Raw genomic sequence first — 16,871 nt, 5'->3', positions numbered from 1 at the left:
TATCAAACTCTTTATCTTATTCACTATTTTCCACAATCACCCAATGACTATGACGAACTTAAGATATGATTTCCATTACTTTTTTCTTGATAATCAGGCAATTATCATTTGTAAAAGAAAATTCAACTTACCAAACTGGATTCAAGAATTAAAAAAATGTAACACATACCCTATTAACATCTGGAGACTTATTCCACCATTTCCATGAATTCTTTAAGATGAGAACCAACATAAAATCTCCAGTACCCCAAATTAGTAAACACAAAACAAAATTATATTGGTGTATGTAACTTTCAAAGAATGAAAACCCTCAATCGCCATGGCACTGCCTTCATCTTCATCTTCATATTCTATCTCATCTCCTACCCTTTTCTCTCTGTAGCCATTGACACCATCACCCCCACACAACCCCTCACCATGAATCAAACTCTTGTCTCTAATGGTCAAGTCTTCGAGTTGGGTTTCTTCAATACAAGCAATAATTTTTACATCGGAATTTGGTATAACCAAATTCAGCCGAGAACGATTGTTTGGGTAGCTAACAGAGACACCCCCATTAATTCATCCACCGGGAAACTAACCATCATCGACAACGGCAACTTGATGCTCGTAGATAAAGCAGACACCGCAGTCTGGTCGTCAAATCAATCTACACCGATGGTGAAGACGGTGGCGCAGCTTTTGGACAACGGTAACTTTGTGCTTCGTCCGGAAAACGATGAGAATCCAGAGAATTATATTTGGCAAAGCTTTGATTATCCGACTGATACTCAATTACCTGGGATGAAACTTGGGTGGGACAGGAAATCTGGAATTAATCGGGTTCTCCGGTCGTGGAAGACAAACGAAGATCCGGCGACCGGTGATTACTCTTATCAAGTGAATATGATTGGATTCCGGGAGCTTTTGTTACTGAACAACGACGGAAAAATAATCTGGCGGACTGGGCCGTGGAACGGGAGAAAGTTTAGCGGTGTACCGGGGATGAAAACGGTGAGTATAATGCAGTTTGAATTTGAGGAGAACTCCGAGGAGATAATTTATTCATTTGAAATGCTGAATGCTTCTCTTTATTCACGTGTGGTTATGAATTCTTCTGGTATTGCTCAACGATTCGTTTGGGCTGAAACAACGAAAACATGGAATGTATTCTGGTCTTTCCCTGATGATTATTGCGATAAGTTTGGTGAATGTGGTTCGTTTGGGTTTTGTGACGCAAACACTGCGCCGATGTGCAATTGCATGACACCCGGATTCGAGCCGAAAAACAAACAAGCATGGGATTTTCGAGATGGGTCGGATGGGTGTGTTCGGAATCGGAGCTCCAAATTGGATTGTGAGTCGGATGGATTTCTGCCATTGAAGAACATGAAATTGCCGGAGAGTTCGAAAGCTTTTGTAGATCAGACGAAGAATTTGAGCGAGTGTGGTGAGATTTGCAAAAAGAAATGTTCTTGTGCAGCTTATGCTAATATGGATGTCACTGAAGGCGGGTCGGGTTGTCTGATTTGGGAAATGGATCTGGTCGATATGAGGCGATATGCTGATTCTGAAATTGGTGGACAGGATTTTTACGTTAGAGTTGCAGCTTCTAACTTGGGTATGTTTCAATTTTCATAATGCACATTTATATTTTGTTACACCCTTCGATCAAGATTTTGAAAATACTATGTCATATGATTCTTTGATTCTTTATACAATCATTCTAATTCAATTAAACACAACAATTTATTAAGAAGACTAATTTTCTATATTCTTCATATGGTCGCTAGTTAATTTTATTTTTATCATATTATTAATAAGCCGTCCCAATTTTTTTATTAGAGTAAACTAATTTTTCGGTCCATGTGGTTTGTACTCGTTTACATATTCGGTCAAAGTGTTGAAATTGATACGGATGGTTCTTGTAATTTTAAATTCCATCGCATTTGGTTTTTTTTTTCTTAAGACTCTCATAATTTATTTATTTTTGCTATTGGACTAAATATAATAACATCTATAAACTTCATGAACTATTTCTAAAATCATTAGCGAGTGTGAAAGAAAGGTCATACTCTAATGGACTCTTTTGTTCAACATAATCCCTCCACCTCCATCAATGTATTCATTACTTGACAACATCTGTTTTCCATTAACGGCTACCTCGACCCACATCTCTCTCCCTCTCCCTTAGGCCAAATCTACAAAGTGCAAACCACATGGACCAAAAATATAATTTGCCATTTTTAATATAATATTATTATTTATAGTCCTATTACAATTTATTGTTTAAACTTATAATAATGTTAATATTTTTAATTTTAAAGAAAAAATAGAATAAACTTGTATTTTTATTGTTATTTTTAAATTTTATGATTATAAAAAAATAAAAAAGTTTATTAAAATATGTAAACACTTATGTATCAATCAAAAAACTATTATAGAACGAGTTTGATCCTCTTTCTTGGTATTCTTCTTTATAAGTACGATTTTGATTGCTACAATACATGTGTATATGCTAAAAAAATATTTATATTTCTAAACATATTAATATATGTATTTAGACATCTAAAAAACATATATACATCTAAAAATTTATATATATATATATATATATATATATATATATATATATATATATATAAAAGTATTTTATTATATATATATATTTTTAAAAATATATTTATACTTCAACATGAATACATATAATATAAAAAAATTAGGATAAAAACATAAATATACTCCATTTTTTAATTAAAAAAATCATAAATAAATATGTTTTATTCTATATGAATTAATACATATAATATGAAAAAAAAATCTATATATTCATGGTAAAAACGGAAAAGATTACAAACTTAGAAGTATATTTCGAATATACTGAAACATGTGATAACATAATAGTGAAAATAGAAAAAGTTTCCAAATTTATGCATCTAAAAAAATTGCTCTTTTAAACCTTCATTTCCAACATATTGTAGGGTTTATCTTAATATCCCAGAAATCAAAGCTAACCAAAGTCTAGTTCTAGAATGGCTTCGTTGATTTTTTTTTTCTCTTTTTTATTCTTCTTTTAATTAGTAATTAATTATGTGAGAATCTTTGACAGTTTTAACGACCCATTCATCAATGAGCTTAGCATAACAAAGACAGTTTGTTAATTAAACTTTTAAGCAACATCATAAATTGGTCTTTTCACGAAGCGATTGGGAAAATTGTTCTAAATGTGATAATTAAAACAAACATCAACATCACTGATTCACAAATAAAAAAAAAAAAAGAACCATTAATTAAATATTAAAAATGACCGATGAAAGAAATTATGACACCATTGTATGTTATGGTCGATGTGTTAAAACTATAATCAGTAATATTAAATCTGTGAAATACTTAAAACGTTGTTTTTCTGAAGAGAAACTTATTACATATAGGTTTTGCCTTCAAATTCTTTTGTTTGACATGTGAGTTCGTAGGTTTGACCAGAAAAAAATGACCAAAACTTTAGAAAAAAAAAAAGATTGACATAAGAAACTATATATTGTTATATACTGCCAGAATTGTTTATATTTTTATGAAAACCATTAATTATTGTGGTAGTAATCTTCAAATACCATTTTCACAGGAAAAGTAAAGATTTCATTGATAAAATGAAGTGATTTTAAAAAAAAAATAGTATATAAATAAAAAAACTGAAAAAACTAATGAAGGCATGTGAAAGTAGTGGTTATTTAATAAAAAAAAAACTTTGTTTTCATCTATATTTCGGAAAAAGCATAACAATTGTCTTTTTCACAATAAAAAAAAAAACATTTTTTGTCGCATGAACATCATTTCAAATCCAAACCTCGATACATATAAATACAATACAACGGATTATGTTTTGCATAACAAATATTACAAACCGTAGTTTATTTTCTTGCCCATGAGGCCATGAATGACCATACTTCAAAATAAGTAGCTATCTTTTATTCCAAAAGTTTCTTTAATTTGTCATCTTGATAATATAATCAGTAGTCAAAAGTTTTATTTAGGCATGTTTTACCCAACGTTGTTCTTTTGGAAGAAAACGGACTCACGATCAACCAACATTTATCGAATTTGGAAAATAGTCAGAGGAGATGGTTTGATCCTCTTATTTTTTTTTCTCGAACCAAGAGATCTATGAATCGGGATCCTGATGCATATAGATACAAATGGTCCACTGGGAGCAAGAATTTACAGGAACATTTCGTTTCTGAGCAGAAGAGCCTAATGTGTATCTCATGCATTAAATATCCTCCTAAATTTTATTTCTACAAATTCTTCTACCATATCAAATGTTGACATGTGTCACATTTAATCAAATTAATACTAATTTAACACATTTGTCATCATTTGATATAGTAGGAAGATAAATAAAAATAAAATGTAGGAGAATATTTAGACTTTGTTACTTTGGGGGAGACACAAAAACTTACTTTGGAAATTTTGTGAAATTTATTATATGTATTAAAAGTTGTAGATTTGCCTTGGATTTTACAATTTCAAATATCACTAAGTACGAATCTATTCACTGTAGGCGAATCACCGATGACTAAAAGTTCTAAAAATAGCTCCAGCAGCAACAACAAAGTTGTCAAACTTGTCGGCATTACCATCGGTTCTTGTGTGGTGCTGATATTTCTAATTATACTCTTTCACTTGATGAGGAAGAAACTACAAAGGTTGAAAAAACTAGAGTCAGATATACCAGGTAATTTTTAACTTTGAGGAGTATAAATATCATTAAATTAACATACAAAATAATTTAAAATCACATTAACACTTAAAGATTTCTAAGGTCAAAACAGGTTGTTTTCTCGATTCACATATGACTAGTATACTTTTTTAATGATCCAAATTAGCTCCAGAAAAACGAGTCAAAGATTTCATATTAAAAGATGGGGTGGTGGTGCCAAATAAAAGAGATTATTATGGTGAAACAAAGACAGATGAACTTGAGTTACCTTTGTTCGATTTTATGACACTTGTTATGGCTACAAACAACTTCTCGAACTCAAGTAAACTTGGGCAAGGCGGATTCGGGTGTGTTTATAAGGTAAAGTATCTCTTCTACGTATTAACAATTGAAATACCCCCAAATTGCATAAAATAGCAAATTACTTTACTCTTTTTACCCATATAAACAACATACTATACATTTTACTCATAACGACAAGGTACTTAACAACATACTTTCTTTTATCTACGGATTATACCAACATTTTACGAAAGTTACAAAATACTTACTAGTGTTAGATTACATATTATTATTATAGGAAAAAAAGAACAAGTGCATTGTTATTATTAGTAAATAGATGTACTTATTTTGCTACTATTCTATGGCTAAGAAATGCATTTAACTTGTTAACATGAGTAAGAAATTAAGTATATTTTTATAAGTTTCATGATACATATTTTGTTGTTATCGGTGAAGAAATATAAGTATATTGTTATTATGGGTACAAAAGTATAACTAGTGTTCTCGGAAAAAATAGTGCATTCCCTATATTGATATCAAGAGTATAAAATGTTATTTAATTTTCCTTTTTAAATTATTGTGTCGTGATAAACATGAGAGCATCAAGAAGATTTTTGTTGTTGGTAATACAGGGTACATTAAAGGAAGGTGAAGTAGCAGTAAAAAGGCTCTCAAGAATTTCTGAACAAGGGATTGAAGAACTTAAAAACGAGGTTCAATTAATCGCAAAACTCCAACATCGGAACCTTGTTCGAGTATTAGGTTGTTGCATTGAAGCCGAAGAGAAGTTATTGGTTTATGAGTTCATGGAAAATAAAAGTCTCGATATGTTCCTTTTTGGTAAATTTTTCACAGGCTTTATATATTTTTTTTTCATTCGATACATATTTTTTATTCAAATCTAAGGTGTCTTTTGAAATAATTATAGACAAAGAGAAAAATGTGACACTCAGTTGGAAAATCAGACTCGAGATCATATGTGGGATTGCTCGAGGGATTCTTTATCTTCATCAAGATTCAAGATTTAAGGTCATTCACCGGGATCTAAAAGCTAGTAATATTTTGCTCGATAGACAAATGAACGCGAAGATATCTGATTTTGGTATGGCACGGATTTTTGGGGGTGATCAAAATGTAGCGAAAACAAAGAAAGTGGTTGGAACATAGTAAGTAACAATCTATTTATGCAAACTAATATCATTATAGTTTTAGACTTATTATATTTCTAAAATTTCTTGCAGCGGTTATATGTCACCTGAATATGCAATGGATGGACATTTTTCAACAAAATCAGATGTGTTCAGTTTTGGAGTTTTGGTTCTCGAGATAATAAGCGGTAAAAAGAACACCGGATCATGTTATACAAGTAGTCAACACAACCTTCTTAGACAAGTAAGTATTAAGATAGTGTTTGAGTTATAGTAATACAAAGGGAATAAAATGAAGCATTATGTGGCAATAAATAGATCTTCTTTGTTTATCCTCATGTACAAATGAATCTGCGCTTTCTATGATGATTGTGATTATTTCTCTTTAGGCAATTTTCATTTTGGGGAGATCTGTTCTTGCCATTTCCTTTTTAATGGAATAAAATATAACTACTTTATAAAATTCAGTAATATTTAAAAAAAATCAAAACTTTAACTAAGTTAACTTTTGTTATTTTATAAAGATTAAGAATCGATTTTGATTATAATTTTACTTTACTTTCATTATACTCAATTTTGATTTTGTTTTATTTTTATAAACAAGCTTTTAAAGATTAATTACTTTCCACTGTTTGAAATATTTATTATATATTCAAATGTTATGAAATATGTTCGTATGTAATTTTTTCTTTCATATATTTTTAATTTGTTAATATTAATTTTCTAATAATTTGTTGCTTTCGTTTAAACTAATAAACATGATAATATAATATAACGACTCATTAAATTACATTGTTCATTCCATTGCTTTGTTAATTTTATTTCATCATATCAAACATACCTTAACTATGATAGATTAAGAAATTCTAATCATTTCTTGATATTATCTCATATGTAACGATTACAACGATTTTAGACATGGACGTTATGGAATGAAGGCAAGGCTTTAGAACTACTAGATGAATCTATCAGGGCCAATATTTTTGAGAACGAAGTATTAAGATGCATACAAATTGGATTGTTATGTGTTCAAGAACATCCAGAAGATAGACCTAACATGTCAAATATATTGTTGCTACTGTCTAGTGAAATCGCACAAATATCACTACCAAAATATCCTGGATTCTTTATTAGAAAAAGGAACACTGAAACGGAATTTTCAAGAATACAAGATGATTTAAGGAGCATAAACGAAATCACAGTATCAATATTACATGGTAGATAGTGAAAGTAGGTTAGGAACAATCTACATTTGTACAACAGTTTATTCTATTTCTTTATTACTTTTGCTTTATTAAATATCTTATTACAAGAAAGTGGAGATTATGTTATTTTTTCCATATCCATGCTCTTCTCATCTATCCTTTCCTCATCCCAAAATGAATGAGTTTCAGGGACTCCATCAATTATAATTTGACTATCTATTCATATATCATGTAACAAGCATAACAATAAATAGTTAATAGATTAAACACCATAAGTGATGCATATTACATAACATGAAGAATGAGAAAGCATACCACAAACATATCAAGCTCCATATGTACTTATTTTACCAACTTCAAACTCTTGTAATTTTGCTTCATTGATTCTGATACAGTCTATGATCTCCTTTGTAGTGTACTTTGATAGTTAGGATCCTTTGTAGATTCAAGAAGACCCTAGCATATGAAGAAGTAAGTTATTAATTGTGATGGGATGTCAAGTCCACCAAGCAAATTACACCATTTGTTTGCAAATAAAACGTAATATAATGGTAAAAAGGGGTATCAATCATCGGGGAAATTGTTGTATTCAATCACCAATGCAATCTAAAAGAACTAGTGTAAATAAACTAATTAACTACAATTAAACTAAAAGGGGGGTGTTATGATTGATTGAAAACTAAAAGACTTGAATAACTAGAAAACTTGCAATTAAGCAAGGCGATGAGATACTCAAATATTGGAGTGAATTGGTAAACCAAGGCAATTCAATACAATGAACATTTGTGTGTTTATCATTGGGATTTAATATGAAGCTTATCATTCATCCCAAATTGGTTATAGCAATCATGAAACATGATATGCCAAGATTTCTCATAGGTAGTATGGAGGTTAGGGAAGCCCACAACACACCTTTTTAATCAAAATCAAAGATCCAATTAAAGCAATTGAACCCAAGAAGTTGATTAGCCTTAAGAATGAAGAAATACCCAATGCCTAGAGGATGTCAATGCTTACACATCCAAAAAGGAATTATGATTCATAAGCTAGAGATGATTTCTACCATCATAAAGCCCTTGTTCTAAGTAAAATTCAATGATTCAATGCCAAACCAAAGAAATAAACTAACAATTGCTTATTAAAGTACCAAGCTCATGATCAAAGCATTAAACAAGCATATGAGATATGAACTAGAATGATAGAAATAAGACAAATGATAAATAAGCATAAATCCTTCAAAAACCCACAAACATTCAAAGGTTTTAGCGAAGGTCTACCAAAATAGAGAGTTTAGCCACACATGGCAATAGAAAAACAATCACAAAAGTCTAATTGCATAAAGAAACTACCAATAACTTGGAAAGATGAAAAGAAATGAGTCTTGAGCTTCAAAATCGCCTTCTCTTGGTCTCCAATGGTGTAAAATCGAAGTTATGGCTGATAGATCTGATCCCCCAAGGTAATGGCAAGCCAAATGACCAAAATGCCCAAAACTGGGTAGTTGCGCGTGTACCCGCGTGACGGAAATTCCACCCGCGCAAGTTCTGCTAGAATGCAATTGGCTCATTTTTCTTCCATTAACCATCCCACTACCAAAGATTCCCTTGGTCCCCTCCATATCCCACATGATTCAAATTAACCAATCATCTTTTAGCTTCAAATATGGATGCTCCAAGCGCAAATTAACAATCCATGATCTATCTTTACAAGTCCACTCCATCCAAGTCTTTAGCCTTTTAAGCCCAAATTTCCTTTAATGGATCCACAAAGCCCAATAATGCCTCGGAAGCCCACAAAGCCCATTTCCACGCTAAACTAAAACCGTAACAAGCTCCAAAAGCCTACAAATTACCTCATGCAACATAAAAAAGTATTCGGTATGATCCATAATAAAAAAATATAAATAAAATACAATGCAATAATGATAAAAAGATCTAAAAATCTAAAATAAACCAATAAAAATAAGAAAATAAAATAAGCTATCAAATCTCCCCAAGCTTAACCCTAACTTGTCCTCAAGTTAGAACAAGACTAAAATGAGCTCGGGATGAGCTAAACTAAAAAGGAAAGAGAAAGATACCATAGAACTTTTTTAACATCAGTCAACATGGTCATAATCAGTCGGTCATGGACCATACACATCTTCAAAATTTTCCCCTCTTTAGAATCATAGACCACATTCTCAACCACTTGATGGGCGAATAGGTCACGGATGGATGTAGTTGCGGTGTGCAAGACAAAGGAAACAGAGGATGTGCCCAATAGAGGCACTTTAAATCATCAATGTAGACCATAGTGCAAGAAGGAAAGACGCCTCTTCACACACTATGATTCCTACATTTGTCAGACTAAAGTGTATAGTACGAAATAGGGTTTTGCAGCGCAGCCTCCGGGCAAACATCCGATTTCAGAGGTTTCTCCCTTGTATTGTCCTTTACAGTCTACCGTCTCATCGTCATGACCTTTTCTCACCAAAAAATCAAAAATAAAATAAAATAAAATAATAAAAAAATCTACTCGTCCTAAACCTAAACCTAACAACTTAAATCTTCAATCTTGAACTTCTGTTATTTGGTCTTCAACCTTCTTTGCAACTCGATCTTTTTTTTTAAAATAAGATAGTCTTGAGCTTGGATTCTTGTTCTTCTTTTTGTGTTGCTCTCTTTCTTCATTTTTTTTCTTCTTTGTGTTTGTTGCTTTTCTTTAATCTTTTTCATTGTTTCTTTTTGTCTTCACTTTTACACTTTCTTCATTTTTTTGTGTTTTCTTCTTAGAAGGTCTAAGGAATTTCACCATGTAACATAGGATGGAGGCTAACATGAACACCTAATGATCATTGACAATGTGCCAAGATCAACTAACAAGGGTGGGATATGACTCAAAAATGGGTGTTACCGAAAAAACTTGGTCCGAAAAGATGTGAATTGGGGGACTAACTTCAAAGTTCATCAAGCACCTCAATGCAAGGTGTGATAAACAAAATATATATAACTATCTACTCTAGAGCCCTAGAAAAATGATGACCTATCCTAAAAAGGTGGTGAGAATCTAACTAAGCAAGGCTCGGACGAGACTCAGGAGTACTAAGGGGTACTCCCCCCAAAACCAAGATGTGAGTCTTCAATGTCTTCAAAATACCTTACCGGGCTAATCTTTGCTCGCACACATCGGTTTGACCAACCACATCCCTCCGCACCTAGACCCAATCAAGCTACCTGCATCTGACCCCCACACAAGCGGTCTCAAAGTGGTCTGTGAGGCTAAAAACGTGTCCCATTTATCCAATACAAGGAATTCCATATCAAGACCCAGGACCAATCTATGATTCAATACTTATGACTCGGCGCTATGGTACCTGTAGGGATGAGAAGACAAGAGAAAAAAAATGCATGAACTTAAACTAGAATGCATCTAAAAAATATGAAAATTAGAAAAGAAAGAAAGAAAATATGCAATATTTTTGAATTTTTATGCAATTTTTATGAATAACCTAAATGACTTACTCTAAATGCAACTATATACAACCTAAATGCAATAAAAACATAAAAGATAAAGAACACCTCACCCTAAGATTAAAATTAAGCATTGTCCTTAATGCTTAGGATAAGAGTAAGGAAGGATCTGACCGGGATCAAGGTGGAGGAGGCTCGCGAGGACGGTATGGAAGCAACACATGGGTCATACAATGATGTGTGGGTGGAGTTATTGGGTGCAAATGGATCTTCAAGAAGAAGACCAACATGGATGGAAAGGTGCACACGTTCAAGGCACGACTAGTTGTGAAAGGCTTTACTCAAACCCCAGGGGTTGACTATGTTGAGACCTTCTCACCAGTAGCCAAGATCAAGTCTATTAGGGTTATGTTAGCCATAGTTGCATTTCATGATTATGAAATCTGGCAGATGGATGTCAAAACCGCTTTCCTTAATGGGAAGTTGACTGAAGATGTTTACATGTGTCAGCCAGAAGGTTTTATAGATGCTAAATACCCCAATACAGTGTGGAAACTTGAGAAATCCATTTATGGATTGAAGCAAGCATCTCGCAGATGGAATCTTTGCTTCGATGCGAATGTCAAAGAGTTTGGTTTCTCTAGAAGTGAGGATGAGTCTTGTGTATATGTCAAAGCTAGTGGGAGTATAGTTAGCTTTCTAGTATTGTATGTTGATGACATACTAATCATAGGAAACGACGTTCCAACATTCCAGGAGGTTAAGTACTGGCTTGGAAAGTGTTTCGCTATGAAGGATCTAGGGGAAGCTGCTTATATTCTAGGGATAAGGATTTTGAGAAATAGGAGTAGAAGACTAATTGGACTTAGTCAAAGTACTTACTTAGAGAAGGTGCTAAAACGTTTTAGCATGGAGAATTCCTAGAAAAGGGAGTTACCTATCTAGAGCAATACCAAACTGATTAAGACTCAGAGTCTGAGTATTGATGCAGAGATAGCGAAAATGATTCGAGTGCCACATGCTTCCGCCGTTGGCTCGATCATGTACGCTATGACATGTAATCGCCCTGATGTGGCTTTTGCGTTGAGCATGGTAAGTTTATATCAAGGGAAATCGGGTAAAGCTCACTAGAAAGTAGTTAAGAACATTCTTAAGTATTTACGAAGTGCTAAGGATTGGGTCCTTGTACTTGGTGGCAGTGATGACTTGAGAGTGACAGGGTATAGTGACGCCAACTTTCAAACCGACCGAGATAACTTCTGTTCTCAGTTAGGTTGGGTGTTTACCCTTAATGGAGGAGAATTTACTTGGAAAAGTTCCAAGCAGGAGACCATAGCTGATTCAACGTGCGAAGTGGAGTATATAGCTATGCATGAAGTGTAATGCCCGTAGATCCGGGCTAGTCAATTTAGGGACGATAAGAATCAAAAGTGACTTTTTGATAAAAGATTATTTAAAATGAATAATCTTAACTAGGTTGTAGTGGTCGTGACAAGGATTCCAGATATATATGAAGAACGAAATCCGAGTTATAACGAAGAAGTTATGACCTGTCGAAGTTTCGTGACAGAATCGATACAAAAATACGTGACGTAAATAGTGAATTTACGATTAGTAATCTAAACGAATGTCGTAGAATACGTTAAACCGAGAGTGTGCATAAAAAGAACGTCTAAATCTGACTTTGTATGAGGAAGTAATGATTTTTCGAAGTATCAACATAGCGGTATGCAGCCCAAAGTTCGAATATGAGATCAAATGATTTCTAGCCGAAACAATCTAAACGAGAATCCAAGATCTCGTTAATAGTAGTGCACCGGTAAAAAGACAGACGAAATCGGACGTTGGATGGAGGAGTTATGAATTTTTAACGGACTTTTCCTGTCCCAGCCTGTTAAAAATATAAAAATAAAGTCAAAATTATCCGACGGAGTCTAAATGAAAGTTGTAGAGCATAGTCTCACCTATGTGTGGATATAAAGAATGTAAAAAACAGAGCTCGTATGCGAAATATACGAATTTTTGAAGTTTGGAAATGCGGAGTACGCCCAGTGTACTCATGGTTCATGGTCTGGGTTGGTCCACGTCGCCCTACTCCACCACTCAAGTGCCCCGGGTCCGTAAGCAGTGACACATTTGGTCTAATTTGCTTAGTACGCCCAACGTACTGCTTGTAGAGGGAGTACGCCCAACGTACTTTGAAGTTACGCCCAACATAATCGCAGGGATCAGCCCCTATAAATAGAATTCAAGGGCTGCCGAGTTTTGCTGCTCATTTCTTTCCTCTCACTTCTTATTCTATCGTTTTACGTGAAAAATATACCCTCGAAACCCCGGTATCATCCCGACACCCGAAGCAAGTTCCGAAGCCCCGAAGATCCTGAGAAATAGAGTTGTCGAGCCGAAACTCTGCCCGCGAGAAGCCCGATTTTTGGAAGATATCCCAGTTTCATGAAAGATTATTATTTTAAGAGTCGTAGTGCTGTCCGAGCATCGTCTTATCATGTGAGTGCATAGTCCCTTTTATGAACATGATTTTAATACAAGTAATATTTGATTATATTAAGTATATGTTTTGTGAGTTATTTGATGATGTCGGAATTATGTGTTAAAGATCATACCTGATTTTTTTATGATAACTTGGGTTAAAGGGTAAACCTAAGGTTTGTTATAATGGTTATGGGGTAGTATCTCTTTCTGAGTACGAGCGAGATATATACGGAGAATATAACTTTAAAATATGTCATTGATCTGGAAGCATGGATTAGACATAGTTATTCGTCCCTAGTCCGAGAGTATAGATTGGACTTAGTTAATTGTCATTAATCCGGGAGTATGGATTAAGATATAGTCAGTTGTCCTTAATCCGGGAGTATGGACAGGACATAGAATATGTCATTAGTCCGGGAGTATGGATTTAGACATGGACCAATTGTCCCTTATCCGGGAGTATGGAATGGGCACAATTATGGACTCGAGAACATGGGTTAGATCCGAGAGTAAGAGTTAGAATTTGAGGTCCAGGGGTATGGATATATATATATATATATATATATATATATATATATATATATAGAGAGAGAGAGAGAGAGAGAAAATTTTATATTGTGCGAATTCTAAATTATATATATATATATATATATATATATGTTATAACATTGTGGGATTGAAATCCTTATGTACTCACAAGGTTTTCCAAACCTGATCCACTCAGTTTTCTTTGTATCATAGGTAGTGACACAAAAGCATAAATTGGTTGACATGATGAGAGATTTTGGATTAGAGATCAGTAGTTATAAATAACTATTGTAAGGTCTATTTTATATTGTTTATGCTTTTGGTCTGTAGCGGAACATGACATCCCAAGATTTTGTTATTTAATGAAAAGACATTTCTTTAAAGAAATGTTTTTATAAATTCTTATCACGTTTTGTTTTGGGAACAAATTCCACACCAATTTTCTTTAAACAATTACTCTGATTTTAAAACAAAGCATAAAAAAAATCAGTGTTTTCTGGTCGTGAAATTTGGGGATGTCACATTAAGCGTCAAAGGAGGCTATATGGTTGAAGAACTTCATTGGAGACCCTGGAGTTGTACCAGCCATAAAGGAGCCCATGGAGATTTTCTAAGATAATGAAGGAGCGGTTGTCTTAACCAAGAAACCAAGGGATCATGGCAGATCCAAACATATCAATAGAAAATACCACTTCATCAGACATCGGGTAGAAGAAGGACTCCTCGTCGTCAACGAGGTATCGTCAAAAGAGAATCATGCGGATCCCCTCACAAAGGGTCTAAGTAGGATTAAGCATGTTCAGCATGCGAGGAGCATTGGTCTGAAGGACGATATTAGTTTTAGTGATTAGATGGATATTTTAGAAAGTTATAACATTATAAATGTAACTGACATTTGATGATTAAGTAATGGAAGATTTATTTATGAGTAAAGTTTACTATCTTTTCTCAGTTGTTTATTTTGTGTTTCACTTTTGCATGTTTTACTTCCTGAATAATTGGATTATTCAAATTATCCACAGTCGATCATACTTTGGAAGTAAGTAATGAGGTAAGACTTTCATGAATTGGCTTGTAGATTGTCTAAGTGCTTAGACATAGCAAACGTTTGTTGCAACGTTCATGAGTACTCCTGAAATAGGATTTGTGTATTGGATTAAACCCACGCTCATTTGAATTACTTCATGGAATTTATAACGAGTAATTGTGAGACGATAATATCGTATAATCTTTAAACTGAGATATATGAGTTGTTGTTTACGAGTTGGTTTTGCATTGATAATGTGTAAACGCATCAATAACTTCATGTTATAAAACGTATTGTTGTGTATGATTTAATGAGTAAATAGTATAAGCATATAAGTCAAAATTTATCTGCTCCTTTTGCCCTAACAGGAAAAGCGATATCTTGGGCCCCTCGATGATTTTTTGTTGACTTACGTGTCGGGCCCGGTCAGGACTGAGTTGATGAGTTCAATTAAGTTCCTTGTCATACAAATCAGAAATCGGGAAACAAATTGTTGGACAATGAGAATGATTATATTCCATGTCTTTGTCCATATGATATCTTATAGAAGGGAGGATTATATGATCCCTTATCTAAAGGATGCGTCATTGACCGGGTCAGAGTTCGATAGCGGCTTTTGAGAGCTACGACAACATCATTGATTACACGGTGAACAATGGGAATATCACGACGTTGAATAAAATTTATTAAAAAGAAAGAAAAATGAAAAAGTTCAGAGATTAAACAGAAAAGTGATAAGAGTTATAAAATACTAGGGTAACAGAAGAAATTGGAAGTCTTACATCAATGTTGAACACAACAGTTTCATCTGCTTGAATAAGGTTTCAACCATTTATAAGAACATAATCTCCCTGAAAATATATGAAGCAGAAATTAAAGAATTCATACATCTGTTTAATGTGGAAACTTATAAAGATTTGTATAAAGATTGTACATTCTCAAGTCAAAAAGAAAAGTAATAATTGTGCGAACTTAAATTGGCATGTCACCATTAAGCTTAAATCTAGATTGTTATTTACACCATTTAGCAAAAACCAATAGTTATTCGAGTTGTTTCAAGAAACAATCTTGATTGGATCCAGATTCTCATTCACAGATATATGAACTTAAAATTATGAGTTATACAAAGAGGTTTTTGCTTTATCTTCCTAAATTTATACAATACGTAATGCTCTGAAACTACTCTGTCAATGCAAATTTAGGTTTACCGCATAGGTATAAAAAATATGAGTACAGAATAATCAAGATGCATGAAAATGGGGATAACAGAATTCTCGTATCATCTGCAGAAATCAGAAATAAGAAATGAATGAGTGAAGGTATGCATCTAGGTTACATGTTGTAGAAAGAGATAGGATAATGTACCCAGAGTGATGGCCTGCTCTAAGGCATGTATGACATTAATGAACTTCAACGAACTGATTGAATCTTCGATGAAACCCATCCTCCTAAAGTTTCAATCTTTCTAAATTCTAATTGCTTCCAACTTCACTTTCCGATTTCATAAATCAACCTTTAACAAGGGTTGGATGATTGAACGTCTATGGAATTCTCAGCAATTCTTTCAATACTAATATTTAGATGTCATACAATTATATTAAACAACTTGTCCAAACGTTAACATGATAGCAAATTAATTAAACAACAATGGAATCATAAATTCCCAAATCATATTAACATGGAGAGAGAGAGAGAGAGAGAGAGAGAGATGAGCGGCTAAATTAGGGTTTAAAATCGATTTGCGGCTGCCTCCCGATAGTAACGAATGAATAAGAGGCACAAATGGTAGTTTTGGAGAATCACTTAAGTATTTTAGGCCGGATAAATCGATGGAGGGGAGCTAATACAATACCACGTGTCAAAATTGGTTTTATTTATTAGATTAGGGGATTTATATATCTTTTTACCTAAATAAATAAAGTTCGTAATTCGACTAATAAGTATGTATATACATTAGTATTTTAGTATTTTTAGTATTTCTTTTTTCCCAATTTGACTGTTTCTATGTCTGTCCCTAATCATCCACATTAGTTTACTTGCCAT

The 16,871-nt window shown here is 33.4% G+C and overlaps 1 protein-coding gene across 1 annotated transcript; it reads left to right on the top strand.

Annotated features, from left to right (window-relative positions):
• Positions 1–209: 209 nt before the first annotated feature.
• LOC145061995 (receptor-like serine/threonine-protein kinase SD1-8) lies at positions 210–7,375 on the top strand. The gene is made up of 7 exons (XM_079009601.1): positions 210–1,600; positions 4,538–4,711; positions 4,863–5,056; positions 5,611–5,818; positions 5,907–6,144; positions 6,220–6,370; positions 7,043–7,375. The coding sequence occupies exons 1-7, from the start codon at positions 301–303 to the stop codon at positions 7,349–7,351; spliced, it is 2,574 nt and encodes an 857-aa protein (XP_078865727.1). The 5' UTR covers positions 210–300; the 3' UTR covers positions 7,352–7,375.
• The last annotated feature ends 9,496 nt before the right edge of the window (positions 7,376–16,871 follow it).

This window comes from Lactuca serriola, chromosome 7, assembly GCF_051521515.1.
Source record: "Lactuca serriola cultivar US96UC23 chromosome 7, Lser_US96UC23_V15, whole genome shotgun sequence".
In the NCBI taxonomy this organism is placed as follows: Eukaryota; Viridiplantae; Streptophyta; class Magnoliopsida; order Asterales; family Asteraceae; genus Lactuca; species Lactuca serriola.
The sequence above is the reverse complement of the archived record's forward strand: the minus strand, read 5'-3'. Positions and strand labels throughout refer to the sequence as shown.